The sequence below is a fragment of the Salmo salar genome, chromosome ssa02 (assembly GCF_905237065.1).
Source record: "Salmo salar chromosome ssa02, Ssal_v3.1, whole genome shotgun sequence".
NCBI classification, from domain to species: Eukaryota; Metazoa; Chordata; class Actinopteri; order Salmoniformes; family Salmonidae; genus Salmo; species Salmo salar.
Genome location: NC_059443.1, coordinates 56,696,071 through 56,708,621, shown reverse-complemented (window position 1 = coordinate 56,708,621; position 12,551 = coordinate 56,696,071). Strand labels below are relative to the sequence as shown.

At 44.6% G+C, this 12,551-nt stretch overlaps 1 protein-coding gene across 2 annotated transcripts in view; it reads right to left on the bottom strand.

Moving 5' to 3' along the window:
• Window positions 1-12,551, bottom strand: part of plak (Junction plakoglobin) — a 30,497-nt gene that overhangs the window by 8,794 nt on the left and 9,152 nt on the right. For both annotated transcript variants that reach the window (NM_001139960.1, XM_014173669.2), the window contains 2 exon segments: window positions 102-272; window positions 712-767. In NM_001139960.1, coding sequence (NP_001133432.1) covers window positions 102-272; window positions 712-724 — 184 coding nt within the window. In that variant the 5' untranslated portion in view covers window positions 725-767.

Here is a 12,551-nt window from a genome sequence, read left to right as displayed (position 1 = left end):
CTAAGTGACACAGTACATGTTTGTAGCAGGTTGTACTTTTGAATATTTGTTTATGTCAATTTGAGCGCGTGTATTCAAGCACTAAACTGCGTGCGTCTCACCAGCAGGGTTCTCTGAGACGACGGTGGTGGTGACGGTGCTGTACTGCTTGGTGCTGTACTCGGTCCCGTCATCATCGGTCCTCACTGTGGTGGCTCCTGACTGGATCCCAGAGTCCCCGGCGTAGTAGGTCTGCTGCCACTCTTTCACCTTCACCCTCCCCTCATTGCCCACTACGGAGGGAAGGAGAGCAGAGAGGTTAGAGTGGAAGTGCACTTTGAAGTAATATATTATCCATGTTCAACACACTTGTTAGTGCCCTCAGGGCTCGCCCACTACAGAGGGAAAGCGGGGAGATCTATGGGGTTATTATGGACTGCACTTAGAATAATAGCCTGCACTTGTTAATAACGCACTAGGAGGGAGAGCAAAGAGGGGTTATTAGAGACAACAGTGCACTTGGAAGTTACCCATTAGCCATTATGCATCTAACATGCTTGTTATTTCACTAGGGGGAAGACATTGTGTTCACTTGAACAAAGGAGAGGAAGGAATATGAGGGAGAGGAGGAATTAAGAGGAAGGTGATAGCCAAGAAGAGGAAGAAAACAAAGGAAGAAATAAAAAAGGTTGTGAAAGGGGGGAGAACAATATAGCCAGATTATGAACCCACTCTGCATTTCCATGGTGGCCTCCTGGGCTCAAATCAACAACAATGGAGGAGAAGACCTGAAAGACAAAAAAAAAAGAGAACATTGAGAAAGAATTATCTTCCACATTTTGCCACAAATTACAATCATACCACTCAATTATTTTACAGTTTGCCGTCTTTATTCTTCTAACCGGTCTTTTTAAAAAGGTAAATATTAATTAGGCCGTTAGTTAAAATACATTTTATTTCACTCTCTCCCCCAGGTAAGAGTACAGATAGGTGAATGAATGCCCTCCCTCTGAACAGTGCCAGAAATGACAGCACCGAATCAACAGCAAAGGCTGCTGGGATAGGAGAGGAGGGGGCAGAGAGACAGCTGCAGGACAGGAATGCCAACTGCTAAGCCCCCGCGGCCTTTAACCCCGGGCTGAGCCACCGCCTGTACATACGGCTGTGGGAGCGAGACACCTGCCTGCCTGCCAGCTGCTGACTGACAGTATCAGCTCCCAGAACCCGCTAGACAGGTTTCTCGTGTGTGAGAAAGTAAGTACTCCTTCATACACACCCTATTCCTCCTAAGACAACACCTTTATAGTGCACACACACACACACAGTTCCTTCTCAAAACGCCACACCTCCTTCACCTGTAAATACAGGCCCAACGCTTTATGACCATTTATCACTGGCTGATTTAATACTATTTAAACACTCCCACCTCAGTTCTTTTTTAATCCTTATCAAGTCATTTTTCCCAGCAGTACCTGTCTCGTATCTCCATTCTGCTCTCTCTCTCTTGTTGTGACCATCTATCATACACCCGGGCGCCGAAGACGCGGATGTCGATTAATGCAGCCCTCCGCACCTCTCTGATTCAGAGGGGTTGGGTTAAATGAGGAAGACACTATTCAGTTGTACAACTGACTAGGTATCCCCTTTCCCCCCCTGTCCTGAAGTATCGCCATACAGCTAAAGTGCATTCCTTCTGCAGTGTTGGTTTGGACCTGATCTACTCTTCCCCACTTAAATGATCCCTCAGTTGGCCCCACGTGGTTTCTCATTATGAAGCATTTAAATGCCGACTCATTCAATTGCAGCCATGCTAGCTCTCCATTAACATTACATTGGGATATTTAACCAATGCCATCTAACTGAATGTCTACAATTAGACCAATATTCTAAAGGTTTCTTACAATTAAATGCATTTTAACTTTTTTTTTGTTTGGAGCCATTTTCCCAACGAGCAAAGGCCAAGTGAGAGTGAGTGTGTGTGTCTCTCACATTGCACACATTCCTAATTCTGATGGTCTTCAGATTCAAAATAACCTCAGGTGCAGGAGAGAGCTAGTTGGAGGATGACCCACATCCACTCCTCAATATAAACACTTAGTTTCACTGTGAACAAAACGTCACGACTTCTACACTCAACCCACCACTCACTCAATACATGATCAACGATGGCTCGTTCATTGCAGTTAAATGCGATGGGAGTGGCACGTGACGTTACAGTCCACTCGACAATGTCACCAGTGTGTGGTTCAGATGTTTGCGGTGATGGGAGTTACTGTAACTGAAGGGATGGGATTCTTTGCTGGTCACAGACATTACTGACATGCTGTGTGTGTTTGTAAACTGGATAGGATTGTGGGAGAGTCCGTGGGGCGCATGCATGATACACGAGTCAGGCTGTTTAGAGCCATTCTCCCAAAGAGCAAAGGCCAAGTGTGCGAGAGTGTGTCAACGTGTTTACACGTTTCTGTTTACGTGCATCTCATTTTTCATATGCGCGAATGTAGCAGCTTGAGACGTCACACAATCCCACACGAATGCGCCATACGTCCAAGATTAGCTAAAACGAACTATGTAGAACGCAGAAACATTTTTAAGTCCATTTTGCACTGCTATTCTTTATTCATACGAGAGTGGGCATTCATTTGACGCTTTTAAACCATTATATTTACCTGCTTATTTTCAGACTCAGGCCGCAAATACATACAATATGAAATACTTCCTAATGAGGCATGACAGAGAGTAGCCTACACATTCACTTAATATTGCCGTCACCGGAAAAGTCTGACAAATGTGTTTGTTTCCAAATATACGCAGCTATGGAAATGAGGTGGAGGGTTGGACTGACTACCGTATGGCAGGAATGAAGGAAAGAGGATCTATTTTCCACCTTGTAGTAGCTAGGAGAGATAATGTGGCGAGTCGTGACAGCATGTTGTCCCCCAGGCGTGTTTGCACTTGATGGGCGATGCACAAACATTCCTGGCTACCTCTGCCTGTCCTTGTATGCAACCCAGGCATCTCCAGGTACTGAATTTGCATATATGTGAATATGACCTAATACAGTAAACATCAAAATGTATCTATGAGCTTTTCTATGCAAAAGCATATTCGTTTCATCTCATATAGGACTCTGTTTTAGAAATCTAAATTGTCATCCACCTGGAAATCACATTTAACACATTGTTATTTTATGCCGCTCCGAAGTATTTTTGTACACGCAGGATAGTAGCACTACTGTACCAGCGTGCATAACAATCCTTGTCTGAAATGAGTCTGGAGTTGCTCTGTGGGTCTGTCAAGCCGTGAGCCTGTTACTGATGTGAGTGATAGTAGCACGCCCTCCTCCCTGTGTTAGCCCCGGGGCTCAGAATGGGGAATGTGTGTGTGTTTGGTGTGTTCTTATGTTTCAATCTCTAGAACTGGAGAGTTGTCATGTGTTTCCCACAGAGACCAGGAGTGTAGTGGAGATGCCCGTATAAATTGTGTATTTCTCACTAATGACCTTCCTGCGTTTTCCCCAGGGTTCAGAGAGAAATTAGATTGGTTTGTGTGTGTGTTATTCTAGACCCTCCACCCAGAGAACCCTCATGCATACTTATCTCACTAGCATTTGGAACAACAGACTGAGTCACAGGCAAGTCACCATGTTACCATGGGAGTGTCAGTGTGTGTGTGTGTGCAGTATGCATCGGTCTCACTCTAGGCCCTTAAGGAGGTATGTGTGCCCATCTGAGCTCCATTGAAAACAGTCGAGTCACAGCCCAGTCAGGAAGCTACCTGACCTATGGGGGTTCACAGTGAACAGGGCGTTGGCCAAGAGGCATGTCTGTCTGAGCTTGTCGCTACACGTTTACAGATACAAGCTTACTCATCATGGACACAGAACATGTCTCCCACCTCTCCTACTCCCCATTTCTCTCTCGCTCTGTGTTTAAATAGAGGTGTGGCACCCATTTCTCCTTTTCCCAAGCTTGGGAGTGTCTTGTCTTTTCAACTGTGCCAATTACCATTAGATAATAATGAATTAGATGACATTGAAAAATAATATCAAAATTCTATCTAGCAAAGATAGATAGATGGATAGATTTTTTTTGTGTGAATCTGTGGCAGTGTTTGTGCCGTCTGTTTTCCTGGGCAAGGCAGTGGGTTCAGACGAGTTCCGATTTAACCTGTTATGGCTAGGGGGCAGTATTTTCACGGCCGGATAAAAAACGTACCCGATTTAATCAGATTATTACTCCTGCCCAGAAACTAGAATATGCATATAATTATTAGTTTTGGATAGAAAACACTCCAAAGTTTCTAAAACCGTTTGAATGGTGTCTGTGAGTATAACGGAACTCATTTGGCAGGCCAAAACCTGAGAAGATTCCATGCAGGAAGTGCCCTGTCTGACAATTTCTTGGCCTTCTTGATTATCTCTATCCAATACAGGGGATCTCTGCTGTTACGTGACACTTCCTACGGCTCCCATGGGCTCTCAGAAGGTGGCAAAAAGCTGAATCGTGGCTTTGCAGGCTCTGGCTGAAAAACATTAGCGCGTTTGGATAGTGGCTGGTCACAGTACTGTGAGACTCAGGCTCGTGCACGAGTCGACTCCATGTTTTATCTTTGAACGAAAACCACCACTCCCGGTCGGAATATTATCGCTTTTTTACGAGAAAAATGGCATAAAAATTGATTTTAAACAGCGGGTGACATGCTTCGAAGTACGGTAATGGAATATTTCGATTTTTTTTGTCACGAAATGCGTCGTGCGAGTGACCCTTCGTCACCCTTGGATAGTGTCTTGAACGCACGAACAAAACGCCGCTATTTGGATATAAACAATGGATTATTTTGAACCAAACCAACATTTGTTATTGAAGTAGCAGTCCTGGGAGTGCATTCTGACGAAGAACACCAAAGGTAATCAAACTTTTCTAATAGTAAATCGGAGTTTGGTGAAGGCTAAACTTGCTGGGTGTCTAAATAGCTAGCCCTGTGATGCCGGGCTATGTACTCAGAATATTGCAAAATGTGCTTTCACCGAAAAGCTATTTTAAAATCGGACACCTCGATTGCACAAAGGAGTTCTGTATCTATAATTCTTAAAATAATTGTTATGCTTTTTGTGAACGTTTATCGTGAGTAATTTAGTAAATTCACCGGAAGTGTTCGGTGGGAATGCTAGTTCTGAACGTCACATGCTAATGTAAAAAGCTGGTTTTTGATATAAATATGAACTTGATTGAACAAAACATGCATGTATTGTATAACAATGTCCTAGGGTTGTCATCTGATGAAGATCATCAAAGGTTAGTGCTGCATTTAGCTGTGGTTTTGTTTTTGTGACATTATATGCTAGCTTGAAAAATGGGTGTCTGATTATTTCTGGCTGGGTACTCTGCTGACATAATCTAATGTTTTGCTTTCGCTGTAAAGCCTTTTTGAAATCGGACAGTGTGGTTAGATAAAGGAGAGTCTTGTCTTTAAAATGCTGTAAAATAGTCAAATTTTTGAGGAATTTGTAATTCGCGCCACGCCTATCATTGGATATTGGAGCAGGTGTTCCGCTAGCGGAACGTCTAGATGTAAGAGGTTAATTGTTGCGACACACCCCACAGCCTTAGCAACAAAGACTTCACTCACTCACTCCACACACACACACACACACACACTATACTGTTGACTATCTAGTCTATCAACTCTTCCTGGTTGTCCAATCAATCTTATTCTCTCACGTGTTTTTTTTGTAACACTGTGCAAACAGCCTCGGCAGCCTTGACCCTGACTGTACCAGACTGTAGATGGCTATAGTGATAAAGTTATGATATGATAGAGAAGAACAGATAGGAGAGAGAGAGAGGCATGTTGAGTGTGTTTCTACAGTGTTCTGGGTGCTGGTAAAACATCAACAGACCTAGAACTTATGGCTCCTTCACCAAATCCCCCATTAGGAATCAACTGGAAATGAAAAGTACAGATTCCTTGAGCTGTGTTGACCACAAGTTAAAAGTAGTAGTAGTATTGCAATATGTTGGCTGCTGACAGAACGACACTGTGTATACCTGCCAATGAACACTGCTACATCGTGGGTAGTGACCAGGAACTGCTGTTGGATTGCATGGTGTGTACATCGGAGTGGACTTTGCTCCTCCACCCTGCATTCTAAGTAGTGTGGTTAGATTAATGACTGATGGACTCACTCCCTCCTACTGTACCTTGATCCATTATTATTCACCACTGTACTAGGAGCTATACCTTTCTTTTCCAAAGCCCTAGCCCTGCCCAACTGGCAGGTGTCTTCACTGACATTTTCAACATGTCCCTGATTGAGTCTGTAATTCCAACATGTTTCAAGCAGACCACCATAGTCCCTGTGCCCAAGAACACAACGGCAACCTGCCTAAATGACTACAGACCCGTAGCACTCACGTACGTAGCCATGAAGTGCTTTGGAAGGCTGGTAATGGCTCACATCAACACCATTATCCCAGAAACCCTAGACCCACTCCAATTTGCATACCGCCCAAACAGATCCACAGATGATGCAATCTCTATTGCACTCCACACTGCCCTTTCCCACCTGGACAATATGAACACTTATGTGGGAATGCTATTCATTGACTACAGCTCAGCGTTCAACACCATAGTACCCTCAAAGCTCATCACTAAACTAAGGATCCTGGGACTAAACACCTCCCTCTGCAACTGGATCCTGGACTTCCTGACGGGCCGCCCCCAGGTGGTGAGGGTAGGTAGCAACACATCTGCCACGCTGATACTCAACACTGGAGCCCCCCAGGGGTGCGTGCTCAGTCCCCTCCTGTACTCCCTGTTCACCCATGACTGCATGGCCAGGCAAGACTCCAACACCATCATTAAGTTTGCAGACGACACAACAGTGGTAGGCCTGATCACCAACAACGACGAGACAGCCTATAGGGAGGAGGTCAACAACCTGGCCGGGTGGTGCTAGAATAACAACCTATCCCGCAACGTAACCAAGACTAAGGAGATGATTGTGGACTACAAGAAAAGGAGGACCGAGCATGCCCCCATTCTGATCGACAGCGCTGTAGTGGAGCAGGTTGAGAGCTTCAAGTTCCTTGGTGTCCACATCACCAACAAACTAGAATGGTCCAAACACACCAAGACAGTCATGAAGAGGGCACGACGTAGCCTATTCCCCCTCAAGAAACGAGTAAGATTTGGCATGGTCCGGAGATCCTCAAAAGGTTCTACAGCTGCAACATCGAGAGCATCCTGACTAGAGGTTGACCGATTAATCGTCAGGGCCGATTTCAAGTTTTCATAACAATCGGTAATCTGCATTTTTGGACGTCGATTACATTGCATTTCATGATGAATACATCATACACACATACATACAGAGTTGTGGCCAAAATTTTGAGAATGACACAAATATGAATTTTCAAAGTTTGCTGTTTCAGTGTCTTTAGATATTTTTGTCAGATGTTACTATGGAATACTGAAGTATAATTACAAGCATTTCATAAGTGTCAAAGGCTTTTATTGACAATTACATGAAGTTGATGCAAAGAGTCAACATTTGCAGTGTTGACCCTTCGGTTTCAAAACCTCTGCAATCCGCCCTGGCATGCTGTCAATTAACTTTTGGGCCACATCCTGACTGATTGCAGCCCATTCTTGCATAATCAATGCTTGGAGTTGGCCAGAATTTGTGGGTTTTTGTTTGTCCACCCACCTCTTGAGGATTGACCACAAGTTCTCAATGGGATTAAGGTCGGGGGAGTTTCCTGGCCATGGATCCAAATATCGATGTTTTGTTCCCCCGAGCCACTTAGTCATCACTTTTGCCTTATGGCAAGGTGCTCCATTATGCTGGAAAAGGCATTGTTCATCACCAAACTCTTCCTGGATGGTTGGGAGAAGTTGCTCTCGAAGGATGTGTTGGAACCATTCTTTATTCCTGCCTGTGTTCTTAGGCAAAATTGTGAGTGCGCCCACTCCCTTGGCTGAGAAGCAACCCCACACATGAATGGTCTCAGGATGCTTTACTGTTGGCATGACACAGGACTGATGGTAGCACTCACCTTGTCTTCTCCGGGACAAGCTTTTTTCCGGATGTCCCAAACAATCGGAAAGGGGATTCATCAGAGAAAATGACTTTACCCCAGTCCTCAGCAGTCCAATCCCTGTACCTTTTGCAGAATATCAGTCTGTCCCTGATGTTTCTCCTGGAGAGAAGTGGCTTCTTTGCTGCCCTTCTTGACACCAGGCCATCCTCCAAAAGTCTTCGCCTCACTGTGCATGCAGATGCACTCACACCTGCCTGCTGCCATTCCTGAGCAAGCTCAGTACTGGTGGTGCCCCGATCCCGCAGCTGAATCAACTTTAGGACGGTCCTGGCGCTTGCTGGACTTTCTTGGGCACCCTAAAGCCTTCTTCACAACAATTGAACCACTCTCCTTGAAGTTCTTGATGATCTGATAAATGGTTGATTTAGGTGCAATCTTACTGGCAGCAATATCCTTGCCTGTGAAGCCCTTTTTGTGCAAAGCAATGATGACGGCACGTGTTTCCTTGCAGGTAACCATGTTTGACAGAGGAAGAACAATGATTCCAAGCACCACCCTCCTTTTGAAGCTTCCAGTCTGTTATTCGAACTCAATCAGCATGGCAGAGTGATCTCCAGCCTTGTCCTCGTCAACACTCACACCTGTGTTAACGAGAGAATCACTGACATGATGTCAGCTGGTCCTTTTGTGGCAGGGCTGAAATGCAGTGGAAATGTTTTTGGGGGATTCAGTTCATTTGCATGGCAAAGAGGGACTGTGCAATTAATTGCAATTCATCTGATCACTCTTCATAACATTCTAGAGTATATGCAAATTGCCATCATACAAACTGAGGCAGCAGACTTTGGGAAAATGTATATTTTTGTCATTTTCAAAACCTTTGGCCACAACTGTATGTATGTGTGCTCTTGCACATTGGCTAACCGGACTATCTGCATTGTGTCCCGCCACCCACCACCAACGTCTGACCTCTGTGATTGCCAACAAGGGTTTTGCCACCAAGTACTAAGTCATGTTTTGCAGAGGGGTCAAATACTTATTTCCCTCATTAAAATGCAAATCAAGTTATAACATTTTTGACATGCGTTTTTCTGGATTCTTTTGTTGTTATTCTGTCTCTCACTGTTCAAATAAACCTACCATTAAAATTATAGACTGATCATTTCTTTGTCAGTGGGCAAACGTACAAAATCAGCAGGGGATCAAATACTTTTTTCCCCTCACTGTATAGCCTCGCTACTGTATATAGCCTCGCTACTGTTTTTCACTGTTGTTTTTATTTCTTTACTATTGTTCACCTAATAGCTTTTTTGCACTATTGGTTAGAGCCTGTAAGTAAGCATTTCACTGTAAGGTCTACACCTGTTGTATTCGGCTCACGTGACAAATAAACTTTCATTTGAACCCCACTATTGTTCTTCCTGAGCTACTGGGATAGTTTGGAGGATTCTGATCTTGGGTCAGTTTTGTATTTCCCCCACTAATGGTTAGGATTGGGGGAGGGGAATCTGATCCTAGATATACCTAGGGGAAGCTTTACCCTACAGCATTCTGGACTGATGGTCAGGCCTTCCAGGAAGCACAACACAATGAGGGCAGGAATGTCTGACTGCCAGAGTGCCCCCAGTGGACGAGAGTGAAAGAGAGATGAATGCGGTTTGGCGCCAATCGCTCGAATCCTGGTGTGACATTCCACACTAGCCCCATACATTTAGCCTCTTTCGACACACACTTTCCCGCTGCGAACATCAACCAAAATAGTCCTAAGCTGAAAACGCTGTTTCCCCCTCTCTCTCTAACCATCTCATCTTGTACGGCAAACAAACACCATCACCTCCTCTCAGACAAACAAGTCTTAACTATTGTCATACATCCAAACCATCCCTTCCTGACTAAACGGGCTCACACAGACGCTGTGTCAGTGGATGATTAACTAGGTTCCACAGATTGTGTGAATACTGCTCATCATCTCCAGCCTCCACTCACAGGCATGTCAGACTGGGGAGTGTCCTCATTACCCTGGCAAGTTGTGGCACTGTGCAGTCTCTCTCTTTGGCTCCTATCTGGCAAAAAACACACCCATTCGCTGGAGAGTATAAACCATAGCAACATCTCTTTACAGCCCTATCCATTTATACACCGACTTGAATCAAAAATGGCTATTAGCTTAAGCCTTGACACACTAAAAAGAGATCCAGCGGACCTGGTTTACCAAGATAAGGTTGACTAAACCAGGCTAGCCTAAACTACACCCCAAAAGGAATGAAGAGGATAAATGACAGAGTGGAAGAACCCAGATCTAAGGAGATAAAAAGGCTTCAATCCGTGTCAAAAGCCTGATGGGGAAACAAATAGTGGTGGAGGTGTGGCAAGAGGCATCATAGACCTTCACAGTCTAAGCATTGTGGATCTCTAAAGCCATACATCTACATTTGAGAGCAGTAATACAATGTGCAGAATTTATTCCTGGTCTTGTAGACAGGTTTGTTTTCTTGATCCTGGCCACATGTGCTGCTAAGCCAGAGGTAGACTTGTTCCACAGACAGCCATAAGAGACAGAGCGAGATCAAGAGACAAAAAAGACTTGTGACAGAGGTGGGTGGGGGTGGTACAGATCAAGCAGATTAAGTCCCATTACCACACATCTGTAAAGCTGCGTTCACTATCTGTGTATAAGGCGGACCTGCCTCTCCCCACCAATGCGCACACATCAACACTAGGGGAACTGGGTTAGCGAGATTAAGAGATTTTCCGTCATAACCTACTCCTGTTTCCCGGGATAAATAACTGAGAAACCGGCAAATCATTTCTAAGAACAGCCTGATATGAAACGGAACTCTTGATTTATAATGTCATGTCTAAAATCGGTCTTCTCTACAGACTTCTCTGCATGATCAATCAACACTCAGGCCAGTGACGGACAGCGCATCTCATATGGAGCGCAATTCACAATGTAGGTCTTCACTCTTGCGCAATACTCACCGGCCCTCCGCTGGCCTCTAACTCTTGTGGAGTCCCGGGAAAACCTAGACTAGAATGTATTATATTTGTGGACTAAGAGGGATGCAAGCTTGCTCGTTTGCTGAATGTTAAATGTTGTGGCAATAGACTATAGCAGTTATTTATTCAGACCCATAACCATTCAATCTCGGTGAAGAGAAGCGAAATCCGTCTGCATCTTATTCTCGTATATCATTACAATGAAGGCCAACGAAACATTTTATTTAACTGATGAGAGCAAGGAAGAAATGAAGCAACAGGAGAGGTAATACGCGTTACTGACGTCGTACAACATTAGGGGAAATATTATGAAAAGGTAGGCTAATGAGTCAGCCTACTAATTATACAAATGTAAAATAGGCCATATTATATTTCAAAATTAACATCTAACTAACAAATGTAACTTTGCAGGCTGCATGTCCTACACCAGCATCACGTGTTCTCTCCCAGCGTCATGGTTTGAACAAAGTGCGTAATTCCAGTCCATGCAACACAATAATACAGCCCACAGTTAAAAAGAGTACTGGAGCTTGTTTAAAATGTATTTACCGAAGAGCGCATACAACTATGGGCTTGGATCTTTTTCTGGCGTGCGTCATGTGCAGTAGCCTATTGGATAATGGCACAAACATTTGGGCTTTTTTTGGGGCGTGGACTAATAAAATGTCTTTAATGTAGGGCTCACCTGGCTAAGGTGGCATCAGGCTTGAATTGTCATGCCGATCACAGCTCTAATCAAATCCTAACATATTTATGACACTTCCGGTTTTGGTAGAAAATACATGTTATTTAGCAGACACTCTTATATAGAGCGACTTACAGTTAGTGCATTCATCTTAAGATGGCTAGGTGGGACAACAGACATAGTGAGTACACCTTCCCTCAATAAAGTAGCTATCAGCAAAGCCAGCTAGTAAGGGGGTGGGGTGTGGCGAGGATGGTGATTATTTAAAATACTCTTTGAAGAGTTAGGGTTTCAGGTGCTTTCGGAAAAGATGGGCAGGGACTCTGCTGTCCTAGCTTCAGGGGGTGGCTGGTTCTGCCATTGGGGTGCCAGGACAGAGACGAGCTTGGTCCTGCTGAGTCATAGCTGCTTGGAGTTGCTGAGAAATACCGGGTTACCCAGGAGAAAAGTGATTTATTCTCGGGATGGAACATTTTGTAAAAGACCGGGGGGAAAATTTAACCCTAACCCCCCCCCAAAAAACACACATTCCTGCCAATTCTCTAAATGGATTTGCAGCCCCGCTGCTAAGAGGCCATGGTCAGTAAGTGCTCCCTTGACACAGTTCACACACAGCTGTGTGCCCCCTGTGTGTGTCTGGTAGGTGGTTTTGGTCTAGCTAGCCTGCTGAGAGAAAGCTTAAACCGCTTCAGGACCGTCTCACCACCACCTCTTATTCACACTCTCCCACTCACCCTTCACTGTGTCCACTGTGGGACTACTGGAAGAAATAGGGGTTAATTGGCCAACTGTGGAGTGTAAAAATCTATACGGGAGGATGTGCAGTGGTGTGGAGCGTGATG